General features: G+C 56.5%; 1 protein-coding gene across 1 annotated transcript in view; it reads right to left on the bottom strand.

Annotated features, from left to right (window-relative positions):
• Nucleotides 1–4765: 4765 nt before the first annotated feature.
• Nucleotides 4766–13730, bottom strand: part of EGF (epidermal growth factor) — a 59336-nt gene continuing 50371 nt past the window's right edge. The window contains exons 23-26 of the mRNA XM_027765827.1: nt 11684–11842; nt 9364–9481; nt 8096–8201; nt 4766–5747 (exon numbers count right to left, since the gene is read on the bottom strand). Of these exons, the coding sequence (XP_027621628.1) occupies nt 5641–5747; nt 8096–8201; nt 9364–9481; nt 11684–11842 (490 nt within the window). The 3' untranslated portion in view covers nt 4766–5640. The remainder of the gene's footprint in view (nt 5748–8095; nt 8202–9363; nt 9482–11683; nt 11843–13730) is intronic.

Genomic DNA, 13730 nt, shown 5'->3' with positions numbered 1-13730 from the left:
CGCCCTCTGACAGGGTCCACAGGAAGGGGCAGACGCGGAATGCCATCATGGTTTTGAATCTAATGGCAGTTCAACTCAGCCATGACTGGGACTCACTGCGTTTGCGCACAAATTCATGACTGCCATTCACAAGCTTTAAACGGCAGATTTAAACTCCTTAATCAAAAGAAATTGAGAATCTAGGAACAGCAGAGAAAGCAATATAAAACCAATTAGAATAGGAAATTTGGAGCACCAACAAGAAATGAAAAATAAAATTTTTAGCAGTAGTAAGTGCTACCTTGGCTAAGGAAAAACACGCACTAAAGACAAATATTCAGCGGTGTGAGTTTGAACAGCTAATGCATGGATTAAATCTGCGGGCGAGAAGAAAAACTGGCACACGGGCTTTCTACTTACTGTGGCTTCCAAGAATTCAATGCCTACACAACGTAGAAATCATCCTAATTAGGCAAATCGAATGACTATGTTTATTAGAGCTGTAATTCGAGGGCAAGCTCCATCCCACCTACGATCACATGAGCACATGAAAACGAGAAAATCAATCCTGTAAGGAAGAGAACCTGCCATGTTTGCTTCTTGTTGACAGACGGCATACATGTGCACTCACCGCGAGTGGCAGGCAGACCCTTGGGGATTTTCATGTACCATTTCCATGAGAAACACACTTACTGCGTGTTGGTACCTACTGTCAGAGGACCAGTGACACGCTTATTTGAAATTGTTCTTTTTTTTTTAAAGGCTTTTGTCTTAGGCCCCAGGCACTTGCCAGGGAGGGAGAGAGAGACAGTGAGAGGGAAAGTGAGAAATCATCCCCCAAGGGGATGGCCACACCACAGTCCCTCTCCCCCATTCTCCTCCTGGGATCTTGGGCTTGTATGCACACGCGCCTGGTGCGATTTTCAAGCCGCCGGGTCAGGGACTTGGGCTGTAGCCAGCCATGTGGGAGTCCCGTAGCATAGGGAGTGTGTAGAAGGGTGTCTCAGCCGCACATACACTGCTGTTAAACCCATTGACTGGATCCTCTGTATCAGTTACTGCGTTTCACTGTTTTTAAAGATTCCATTTCTTGTTGAAATTCTTTTTCCCACTGTATTCTTCAGTACATAAACCTACATTGTTTTAAATCCCAGGAAGAGCTCTTGGCTTGTTTCGTTTCATTTTGCCCTCTTAGTTTTGGCTAATTTTCTAACGCTTTGGCTTGCCTGCTCGTCCGGTACTGAATGCCCGCCATCGCATGTGCGTCATTGAAGGAACCATCAGAGGTTCTGAGTTACCTGGCGTCCTTCTGCAGAGCTTCATGTCTGCTCGGAGCAGAATTAAATGCGTCAGAGCAGCTTAACCCCACCTGGGAGTGAGCTCGTTCCAGTCTCTGTCTCTCGGAACGTGTCAGCACTTTGCCTGGGCCTACCCATTCTCCTTTGGCAGTCCCTGAATCTTGGTTTTTGTCTCTTAGCCCCATAAGACTGCGCACATTCTGCTCAGCTTCTTTCCCCTGTCACTGCTGTTTTTGTTAACCCTTTCAGCCAGTGCCAATATGAGTGTCAGGCCCTTCTCTCCGCATTCCCCACCCCTGACGTCCAGAGCGCAGACGGGGGAGCCGGTGGCCGGAGCAGCGACCTGATACCTCCAAACACACTTTGCTGTGTGTGTTTTATTCCGTTTTTCTCGTGCTCCTAGCAGGAGCGATACTGACTAACACAGGCTTACTACTATGATGTCTGCCAGGAGGGCTGATTCGTCCGGTCAGGGGATTTCACTTATATTTTGCTAAGAGTTCTGTCATGACTAGATGTTGAAGTTTATCGACATTTTCTGCCTCTAATAAAGCCCATTAAAATCAAAAGAGAACAAGACTCCCACTGCGTTGCGTTTTACTTATCACTTTGAGACACTCACCTGATCTCTCATTGACTGTGTAATCATCACTTGCCATTCATTTTGCTAACATTTTGTTTAGATTTTTATTTATTTATTTTCAGTTTTTGTTGTAAGGCACGTGCGCTCACCAGACAGACAAAGAGAGACATAGAGACAGGCTTAGAGAATGAGAGGGAACATGAGAAATCACCCCCCAGGGTGGACGGCCCTGCCGCGATCCCTTCTCCTCCATTCTCCTCTCAGGACTCGGCACACACTCCCGGCATGAATTTCCAGCCGCTGGGTCCAGGACTCAGCTGCAGTTGGCCCTGTGGTCTGGACGTGTAACACACGAGAACACGTGAGGGCCCCCCGGCTCCTGTCACGCCTCTCTCAGCGCATCTACCCGCAGTGGCTACGTCGCACCTCACGGGGCGGGCCGGCCCCAGGGCGCAGAGCTGCGAGCAGTGTGCTGGGAGTCAGATTCCATGTGGCCCCTGGCCCCCAGCAGCTTGAAAAACACACCCAGCACATGTACACGTGTGCCCGAGTCCCTTCACGATGGGAAAATGGAGGGGAGAGGACTGGGGCATGACTGAGCCCCGCTTTCTCTGTTTCTCTCTTGCACATGCATGCCCCAGCGAGTAACAAGACACGGGAGCGAGGTTCTGGGCCACCGCGAGAGCTACCTAGCTGTCACCGGACACAGTGGCCAAACCTGCACATGGCCCTGGGCCGCAGGGACCTGTCAGTGCTGCCGGCTGTCCAGAGTGGAGGAGGGAAGGCGACAAGGTGGAGAGCTTCCGTCCTGAGAATGTATAAAGAAAGAGAAAGAGAGAAGAAAGAGAAAAAGAAAGGAGAAAGAAAAAGAAAGAAAAGAGAGGAAGAAAAGATCAAAGGAAACAGAGCACGAGGTCCCTGTCACAGCTGCTCAGATTAACCCCCATAGAATGCTGTCCCAGCCTTCCCGTTTGCTCGGGGTTATGTGTATCTTTAAGGGGTTTACTAGGTAGTGCTGCTACCATATATTTTTTTAATTTTTTTTTTAACCAGGAACACGTGGGTTCATCAGAGAGACACAGAGAGATGGAGAAAGCTCCCGTGAGGCGTGATCACACCCCAATCCCTTCTCTTCCATTTCCCCAGCTGCCAGGATTTGGGGCACACGCAGGTACCCAGCGAGTTTCCACGCCACCAGGGCTGAGACTTGAACTGCATGGCTGGCCGTGTGGGATCCAGCGCCCTTACCCACCATGCCACGAACTGCCAGGCTCTCCCCAGCCACCTTAAGTCACCCGCCACGTGTCCAGTGGTCACACAGTAACCACTTATTCCCGTGAAAAAGCAGCAGCTTGCAGTCAAGACTAACAGGCGGGGCAGGAACTACATGGTGTCGTTAGAATGCAGTGGGCCGAGCCTTGTGGGGTGCTGGAGAAGGGCCGCAGGCTTCTTCAGCACGTGGAGGGCGCGAGGTGGACTCCACGCAGACCCTGCACCCACCGTGTTTTCCACCTGGGAAACAATGCAAATCAAATACTTTAGATGAAACGCTCTTCTTAAATCCAGATTATTTCTTTAGAGGGGGATGTTTCTGGTGGAGAGGAAGCTGCAAGAAAGGTCTTAAGGTGCCCTTTTAGGGCGACCTGCGGACCAAGGAGCAGGGACTGTCTTCTTCTGTCCCAGAGCCCTGGCCCAGCCTGGGCGGGATCTAGTGTGGCCCGAGTTTCTCAGAGTCGCTGGAAAGGTCCAAAGAAGGGGGGCCTTGGGTGGGAGAGGCTGGCACGTTGCAGGCTATGCATCATTTCTGTTGTCGTCACTGAGACTAAACGGAGGAGAAACTAAAACAGAGACGCACCCCAAACCTTGCCGTTTCAAAATTGTTCGTCTGGGGAGGAAGAACATGCTCCCACGGAGGGGAAGATACCGGGGACGCCGCGGCTCTTACCTTTCTGCACTTGTTCATTTGACCCTCCAGAGCTTCAGTTACCAGTGAGGACAAAGCGGGGCAGCCAGCCTACCCCGCTGGGAGGGACGCACACGCGTGGAGGCCAGAGCCCTCCCATGCCCAGGTCCTCACCAGGCCTCCCACAAAGTCCCCACTGGAGAGCAAGGACTGCCGCTCCCCCTCCTCCTGACCGGAGCCGAGGGCCGAGGGGAGCGGAGTGGGAGACACCCCGGGACAGCGAGCGCACGCGCTGAGTGACTTGGCGTCACGGACCAGCCGTCACCTCAGTGCCAACGCTGGGCTGAGAGGACGTTCTCTATGTTTAGAATTTTTCACTCGCCAGAGAGAAACAGAGAGCCACAGAGAGAGGGAAAATGGGAAGTATGCCCTGGTGGGGGTGGTCACCCCACAATCCCTTCTCCTCCATTCTCTTCCTGGATTGGGGCACGCCAGCACACACACCTGGCGTGACTCTCAAGCTGCTGCGCCCAGGACTCAAACCATGGTCGGCCATGTAGGAGTCCAGTGCCTTAACCACACTGCCAAGTATTAGGTCACTGGGAAAGTCGTGACGTGTTTTTCTATGCAAGAATGTGTCGTGACTGTCCCGATGACCCAGTTGAACGCTGTGAAGTTCTACTTTATAACGCCAGAGTTACAGATTACAAAAAACTGTGACGTAAGCTGGGCCAGCCAGCTGCTGTGGCCCCCCGGTGACACAAGTGTCCGCGAGGCTGGAGGCCATGTCCCCGGACAGTCTGGGGATCTGAGGACGAGAGGGCCGAGGGAAGCGATGACGGCCGTGTGGCTGGGCCCTGTCAAGCGCCTCCTCCTCCTCCCTCTCCCGCCCTCTGTCATGCCTGTCTAGTATTTAAAAGAAAGAAAGAAAGCAACCTTGACCAATCACTTTGGTTCACCTCTCTCTAAGATCCCCAGACTATAATGAACTGCAATGCAATGTTTATGTTTCAGAGTGATTGTATTTAAATAATTAGAAGAAATCGATTGCTCTCCATAACGAAAACAAATCAGGCAATTTGTTTACAATCTCCGATCTGAAATACATGAAAGCGCTCTGCAGACACACAGAGAGGATTCACCAAGCTCACTGGGGAAATTCCGTAGGGATAGGAGAGGGGAGACTGAGACACACAGGCGTCTCCAGCAACGTTGCAAAGTGAAATGTTTTCATCCAAAGATTTTGAAGTACAAAAAGAAGCCATTTAATTCTGAAGAAAGTTGGTTCAAAATTACTGCTTTTCATTAATCTATCACAATTAATAATGCAAAATGACCAGCATGAGACACACCGATCATAAACTGAATGCCTGCCATGTAGCTCACCGTTACTGTAACATTCCAGTCACTTCAGAGATGACTCTGTAACTGGCCAGACCAGTATGATGACCTGCTTCCGTCCCAGCCTGGGCCCGGGGGGGGTGGGTGGGGGGGGTGAGACACTGTCTGCATTGACTGAAGAAGGCAGAGCCTACAAGGCGTGTTGTCCAGTTTGGGTTTTGAACCAGTTACCTAGCAATTCCCCCAGCGACTTGCTTGGGAGTCTGTGAAAGGCCTGCTTGAGGGGAGAAACGAAACCCAGCTCTGTGAGGGTCCCCAGGCCCTGAGGAGTGAGTCACAGGGACTGGGGCCCGACATGGGCCATTGCCCTCCGCTTTGGGGACGGGGGGCGCTGCCCATCACACAGCTCCTCCTTGGCCTTCCTTCAGGTTCTGGTTCTCATCCGGGGGCCCCATCTGGCCTGACGGGTCTCGTGGGTTAGGGGATAGGAGAGAAGGGGGCCGAGTCTCACACAGGGCAGTCCATCACTTTGCCAGTTATCTGGGGACCAGAGTCTTTGTCACTGGGTGGTGTGACCCGGCAGCCAGCTCCAAGCCTGCTCCATACTCCTGGGGCTCCCTCCACGATGCCGGCCGCGCTGACCCTGTAGAGCAGATGACAGTTCAGCATTCACAGTTCATGGCACCACGTGAGGCGGCGGGGGCTGGAGAACAGGCCTGGACCGAGTCACAAAAGGAGCCGGTTCTCAGACCACGTGGACCAGACTGCAACACTGACCCGGCGCTGGCCAGCTGGGCTCGTTCAGGGACCTGCTGCCTGCCGCTGCTTCACCCCTCACTCGGCCCCTCACTGGGCCCCCACGACCCGAGAGCAGGCCGGCGCGCATGGTCCTGCCCCCGCGAGTCCTTGCCCCACCCAGGCAGGTGCTCCACGCGGAGCTGCCCGGCGGATGTGGGCTGGAACGGTGGCTCTGAGGACCCACTGGTACTGGGCCCTCTCTGCCTTCCTGGAGCCCAGTGGCCCTGGCTCGGAGCCACATTTGTCTTCTGTGTGTTCCCCCCTCCCCAGTCTCCATGCCACCTTCACTCCGGGCATCCCTGAGCCGGTGGACATGATCGGGGCGGTCTGCTCTTCCTGGGGACAGCCAGAGGAAGAGGGAGCGAGGGAGGTGCTACTCGGTGCCGAGTGCTCGGAGAACTATACCGGCCCTCAGTTCTTTTTAGAGCTTGAATACATTCTCAGCAAATCTCCGTGCTATGGACGAACTTGAACCTGAGCACAACAACCTCCAACTGCAGGCTTGTAGGGGAGGTGCCCGTTACTCCCCTCCTCACCGCAGGGCTGCCAGTGCCCGTGACGCCCAGGCAGCTCTGGAGTCTGCAGCCTCCGTTAACCCGGCAGCAGCAACCACTCATACAAAACGTGATACACTGGGACCAGCAGATGGCGGAGTGGCTTCATCACTGGACTCCTACACAGTCCCTCCGCTCAAGTCCTGGATCTGGCGGCTTAAACTCACGCCGGGCGCGTGTGCGTGTGTGTCCAAGATCCTGAGAGAAAAATGGATGCGAAGGGATTGGGGTGTGGCCATCCCCCAGGGGGTGATTTCTCATTTTCTGTCTTTCTCTGTCTCTTCAGTGAGCACATATGCCTTACAGAAAAAAATCTCTTAAAAAATTACACTATTTATTATTATTTTTATATTAATTCTTAAATGTATCATATTTTCATTTTTATGTATTTATTTATTTTTTAAAAGTTTTTTTATAAGGTGCATGCACTCACCAGAGGGAGTCTAGAGAGAAAGAGAAAGTGAGAAATCACCCCCTGGGGTGTGGCCACGCCACAATCCCTTCCCTTTGGTTCTCCTGTCAGGATTTTGGGTGCACACACACATTCTGAGGTGTTTCTCAAGCTGCCGGGTCTGGGACTCAAACCACACAGTGAACCGTGCGGCATCCAGTTGCCTTAACCACTGTGCCACTTCCTGGCTCTAATTCCTAAGTGCGCCGTAGAATGCGGGCCTTCCCCAAACTAGGCAGTAAAGCTCTACTGGGTTAGGATCTGGGTCAGGTGGTCACATACACATGGGACAAAAGTCCAGATTGTTCTCTCCACAGCGCAGTCGCAGGGTGGGGGGCGCTCGGCGCGTTGGCCCAGGGCGCATTTCAGGAAGGCTGAGTGCGGCCCGTGTCCTCAGCTCCTCTGTCAGCACGGGAGCAGTTCTGCCGGCTCAGAGCGCTCCACCCCCTTCCAAAGGCACATGACACAAACACGTGCTAACGGCACCGTCTGTTGAGGGTCGGAGCTGGGATAGCTGCGGCCATGCCCAGGAGGTGTCCCGGTACCACGCGGCTGCTGTGCCAGGTCCCCGACTCCAGGTCAGGACAGCCTGTCCCAGCACAGCCCGAGAACCTGGGTTCCATGTACAGTCCCTCCTCACCGGGTCCAGCTCAGACCCTCCCTGACCGGACCCCAACACTCCCAAATCCCCAGAACGATCCCAGATCAACCTGAATTCACAACACCCCTTTCCACTAGAACCCGGCCCTTTTCCTGGAACCATGTGCAATCTCCCTGGAGCTCCACCTACACCTGACAGTGTAGACCGGTCTCCCTGGAGCTCCGCCTACACCTGACAGTGTAGACCGGTCTCCCTGGAGCTCCGCCTACACCTGACAGTGTAGACCGGTCTCCCTGGAGCTCCGCCTACACCTAACAGTGTAGACCCCACACCCAGAGAGGGCTCACCTCAAGGCCCTACTAGCTGTCTATAAGGAGTCGTGACCGTGGACCTCTCCGTGGCCAGCAGACGCTGTGTGCTAGGGACACCTCGCACGAGGCAGGCCTGCAGCTCAGGCCACTCCCCACGCCTGGGCAGCCTCGCGCAGCACTGCTCATGGAGTTCCCATGGTCTGAGCAGCGTGCTCAGGGCTAGATGAGACGTTTCACAGGGAAAACTCGCAGGCCCAGGTGTGGAGAACCACTCACCAGGCTCCAGGGAGGACGACTGGGCAACGCCTGCCTCCTGGCCCGGCTGGCCGACCACAGGGGGGCTCCCAAGCCCGAGGTCTTGATGCTCCTGAATAACCATGAACTGCAGAGAACACGGGGGACAGGAGACGGTCAGCACCCACTCAGGCCGGGTCTGTGGCTTCCTACGCCCACCCTCCAGCAGAAGGTGTATGCGTGGTGGTAACGTTCGGGTATACCCAGCTCTGAGTAACACGGACACGTGCGGACCAACCACGGGCTTTCCTGCGGTCGAGCCGCCTGGGAACCAGGTTCTGAAAGGGAGGCTGGAGAAGGGCATTCTCTCCAGTCAACAAGGTGACTGCCTCCGGCCCTGTTCGTACCGCCCAGAGCAGATTCCCGGCCCGACTCACTGTGCGCAGACCAGGTGTCAAAGCAGAAAGGGACTAGGTGGGGCACACGGGGGGTGAGAGTCCATCCGCTATGCAGCATGGCGTGCAATTTGAAACTTGAGAATTGTTTATTTCTGGAATTTTCCACTGAACAGGTTGGTGCAGAAAGTGACACCCTGGACGGGGTGACAGGCATGTCCCAGCCTCTTCCCAATGTGTGTGTAACCACGCCAGCAGCACACGCAGATCTGGTCACCTCAGTGTGGTAGAGCTCTGCGAATGGAGGCCCCTGGAGAGCTCCGTCTTCCCGAATCTGCCTCTGCCACTCCAAGGTCGCTCCTGAGGCAGGAGCTGTGGAGCGCCTTCAGCTTCCCATCCAGGGAGCTCATTGTAAAACACCGGGAGTTGCCACATAAGTTGCAGAACAGCTGCTTAAACTCTAATTCAAGCTCAATCTTTAACTTTCAGTGTAAGCGCAATTTGAACTAGGACCCCGTATTTGCATTTGCTAAATCTAGCAACTCCTTTTGCTACTGAAGTTGAGAGACGTAAAATGTACGTGAGGAAAGAAAAGCTAAGATGATTGGGAACATCGCCTTGGGTTTAAAGATGTCCGTCTAAACGGGAGACCAAAAACCGGGAACACGCAAAACCCGCGTTACAGGAAGAAGCTATGTGATGGGGAGACAGGCAGGCCCCGAGCTGCTCCATCGTGGCACTGCGGACTCTTCTCACCCCTTAATGTCCGCAGCTCCCGCCCACCCTCTCCCCCAGATCTCCCGCAGCCGCAGCGAGGCCTTGGCCTGGCCCTTCTGTCGCTCTGAGCGCAGGGAGGAGGGAATGCCAGCTGCGGAGGATCAGGCCAGCTCCTGCTTCCTCTGCCAGGGACATTACCCACACTGGAGGGCAGGACGACGTCCCGGACTCTCCAAGGGCCGGCCCACTCCCACACGCGTCTCCACTGGGCAGCTCATAAGGGTTCCTCGGGGTTTTTGATAGCAGCTTCTGAGTCCTGCGACAAAGCCAGACTTGAGGAAATCTCAGAGCAAACCAAACACTCAGCCGCAGTCCGGTCGGGAGCAACCACTGCTGCTCCTTGAGTTTAGGAGCTAAAAATGGGGGTTGGGGGGCATTCCTTTCTGCAGATCTCAGAACTCTTCCCAGACCCAAGCCCTCCATAGTTCTGCAAGTGCGAGTCCCATGTGACGGAAGGCTGCATCACTTGCTCATAGGTGGCCACTGAGCGCCCACCGCACCTAGGCCGCCACGTCCCTGCACCAGGGACCCAGCGATGAGGTAGCAATGCCTCTCCCTTGGAGGGCGAGGGTCGGCACTCCCAGCCACTGTGTGAAGCCGCCAGCTTGGCTCCACCCCGGGAGATGCCAGCAGAGCTCCGGGACAGCCGGATCCCTGAGGCCATGCTACCAGGGCTGGGCAGCCTGCAGGTGGGCGTGATATAGCAGCCCACGCCATCGCTCACCCACATGGGGGCGGGAGGGGTCCCCACATAACTGTCTCGGCAGCCTCCCACCCCGGCCTGGTGGTTAAGGGAACTGGATCCCACATGCCCACCGTGGTTTGTATCCTCCCCTGGTGGCTTAAAAAACCTGCTGGGTGTACGTGTGTTCTCAAAACTCCGACAGGATGGAGAGGCGGAGGGAGGGACTGTGTGGGCCGAGGCCCCTTCGTTCCCCACTGGAGGTCTTCCCTGCTCTCCTTCTCTCTGGGGCGCGCACGGCCATCTGGCAGTGAATAATAATAATAATTCTGTCTCACAGTTGCCAAGTCAGGAAACAGACCAGTCTCTTGGTTCCAAATTTTGACTGAGTTACAGACTAAAATCGCCATGTAACCGACGGCCACTGAATTAAAATGTCAAGTCTGTGCCCAAGATTGTCGCTTCTCAGAGATGGGGGAAAGGGCTTAGGGGATGTGGCTCTTTGGGGACGATTACAGCTCGAGGGAAATCAGAATAAAAACAGAGAGCATCTACTGCCAGGCCGACATAAAGTGCACTTAGACCGACTCGCTAATGCCACAAGGCTCCTCGAGACAGGAACCGTTCTCGTCCGTTTCATAACCAAGGAAAGGAGTGAGGCTGCGTAGGCACTGACAGGGTTAACCTGAGACCTGATTCCAGAGCGCAGGCTCTAACCTCTACCCGGGCGTGGAGGGGTCTCAGACAACGCCACCCTGGCTGACAGGTGTGTCTCCAGGGTACGAAGCAGCTGCTCCCTGAGCGGCTGTGGCATGCGGCAGGGTGGCCGTGGTGCCCTCTGCAGGGCAGTGGGTGTTTGACACCCAGAGAATGAGGCCTAGTTAAGCGGGCATTGGGTTAGCCAGCCGTGACACGACCAGTGTGAGCTGTGACTCGCGAAGTCCCCTCCGCTCAGAGTCCATGTCACTGCTGCAGCGCCGGCCATGACACCCACTGAGCCGTTCCCCGCATGCGCGGTAGTGAAGGAGGGTGTCTGCTCTTGAAGAAAATGGAAAACAGGCACCCCCTGGTGCCTACACCGTGGCCGTAACGTGGCATCGTTTAAGAAATTCGGTGTGTAAGTATTATCGTCCACGTTTTTGCTATCGGGTGTGCACGCTCACCAGAGAGACAGAGACAGTGAGAGGGAAAGTGAGAAATCACCCCCGGGGGACGGCCACGCCGCAATCCCTTCTCCTCCATCTTGTCCTAGGATCTTGGGCACGCACACGCGCCCCACATGATTTTCAAGCCACTGGGTCCAGGATTCAAACTGCAGTCAGCCATGTGGGAAACCAGCCCCTTACCCACCATGCCACCTGCTGGTCTTGTGCCACAGTTGCTAACCGCTGGCTGGAGACTTTGAAGACACAAAGTGCAGGGCTCACAAACGTCGCCCTGAGGGAGGGAGGTGCGGGTTTCTTCAACAGCAGTTACTGCTCTGTGGAAAATCAGCTCTGCGGAAGGCGGCCATCAAACGCTGCAGGCCAAGGGGGCAGAGCAGGAGACCCCAGGGGTGAACGCAGAAGCAGAAACCAGGAGCTAAAGGCACACCCAGCCCCCACGCGTGTGTGGGCCAGGACAGAGCGGGCAGGGGCAGTGGCAGCCAACGTGTCGCAGTCCTGCCTTCTGTATGTGGGTGCATGTATGCGCCCTTCGCCGTCCCCTGCACCTGGAGTAGCACGTCTGTGGATTTCGTCCCGGAGGGCTGGGGAGGGTCGGGGTGCTGGGAATCACCTGTAGTAGTGGGCCCCCCACAGCCCCAGCAGGACCAGGAGGACCAGCCCCACCACGCACACAGCCACCACGGTGACATCCCGCTGCTGCCCGAGGCTGGCGTGGCGCAGCTGCAAGTCCAGGTGCTGACAGCGCTCCCCGACGTAGCCGACGGCACAGCTGCAACAACACAGAACAGGTGTCAGGGTCCTGCCAGACACGCAGGCCGCGCCCCTCAGCATCCCGGCCTCTAACGTCCAGCCTCAGCGGCTGGGCGGCGAGGTCTGGAGAGAGCATGAGGACCCAGGGCAGGCAGCAAAGGAGCCCTGTGGTCCACCCAGCCTGGGCAGCATGGATGGCCACGCATCCCCACAGGTGGCACAGAGCACGCGCGAGGGTGGGCTTCCGCGAGGCTGAAACCCCAGGACACCTTTGACACGCGCCGGCCTGAGCAGCTTTGCCCCAGAGTCCCCCGAGCTTCAGGAGCACACGCGTGGCCAGAACTGGGTACACGAGCCAAAGCCCAGAGTGATCGGAAGGCAGAGGCCCCGGCTGGCCACCAGGCCGTGCAGTAAGGACGTGTGGCCCGGCACGGCCGTGCCCATGGGCCAGCGTGCTCGTCCCCATCAGGGTTGCTTTCCCTCGTCACGGCCGAGAGCAAAAGTCCCCATGCAGCACAGCAAGCATGCCTGCCTCTTCCTCCCAGGGGAGCCCTGCGAGGACAGGGCGGACAGCCAGGATGCCCCATGATAAGACCACTACAGGGACAAGGGACACACAGGTGGGCCCTGTCCAGGTCAGCGACGCAACGCTGCCATCTGCTGGAAGCTCGTGCTGCCACACACCCTGGGTCGGTGCACACTGTCCTGCAAGGCCGCCACTCCATGGACGTCCCACTAAACACTGCACGGTGCTGACGTACCAGGAGCTCCTTCCCAGGACCCGGGTCAGGTCCGCATGGCCTTGCCTCATGCCTGAAGAGCTGAGGAACGACTGCAGGGAGCAGTCATAGCGGAGGGGGACCAGCTGCCAGGGAGAGAAGGGGCAGCCTGGCAGTGCTCCGCCCCAGCTGTCTCAGTACCTGGCTGCCACTTTCAACCCTGGGCGCTGCTAGGCTGCACCGCCCAGCCCTCAGAGATGGTAAGGCCATGCCGTGGCCAAGCAGCCTGGGGAGCCCGGTTCGGGGCAGGGGCGGGGCAGAGCCCTCTGAGCCTTGCAGGCCTGGATGGCCAGCCCACATTTTACAGGGAGGCGAGGAGACGAGGCGGCACAAACCCCTGGCCTTTCATTTATTCTTTCGCCAAACCACACAGAGATTCTCTGGCCACATCAGCTGGAGCGGGAACTGCCGAGTGTTCCAGGACACTCTGAAGGAAACGCAGGGACTGTCGTGTGCTGTGGCGCGTGGAGCACTGTGGGCGAGGCTGGTGCACGGCACTTCTCGGGGTCCGTCTGCACAGCCTTGTCCTGAAGGGCATGTCACGCGCTGGCCCTGAGGGATCTTAGACCTGCCCAGAGGGTGGCTGGTTCAAACCCAGCCAGGATGGACCAGGCCCTCCTTGAACTCAGGACCTGGAGCCTCCCGGGGCCTCTCAGTCAGGGACGCTGGAAACCCACGTCAGACGTGGTGACTCCAGAGGTCACTCCCCGGGCATCGCCAGGGAAAGCCGGGGCCCACCTGTCCGGGTAACTTCGGAGCAAGCAGGAAGGCCTGCCCTTGCGAAGCCTGCCCGCAGCATGGAGAACACCGCACAGAAGCTGCCGAAGGGCGTCTCGGATTCCACGGGGCTGGCGAGCACTTCCCGGAGGCTTGTTATCGTGGGGTTAGCAAACGTGAGGAGGTCGTGGGGGCGGGGTCAGAGGGCTACAGTTACTGGGAGTGGTGGTCAGGTTAAGGGCTTCGCTGTGACACGTCTGCGGTTTGTCCTGTTGTAGCAGCTGTGTTTGAAACACGGTCAGGGAGATAGACGTTTCCATGGGGGCTTAACGGCAGAGAAGAGTGCTCTGGAGGCCACCGGCCACTTACACCAGACCCAACGCAGTAAGGCACCCTGCAGTAGCCGTCCCC

Source organism: Tupaia chinensis, unplaced genomic scaffold (genome assembly GCF_000334495.1).
Source record: "Tupaia chinensis unplaced genomic scaffold, TupChi_1.0 Scaffold139767_1, whole genome shotgun sequence".
NCBI lineage: Eukaryota > Metazoa > Chordata > Mammalia > Scandentia > Tupaiidae > Tupaia > Tupaia belangeri.
Note: the sequence above shows the minus strand (reverse complement) of the source record. Positions and strands in the feature narration are given on the sequence as shown.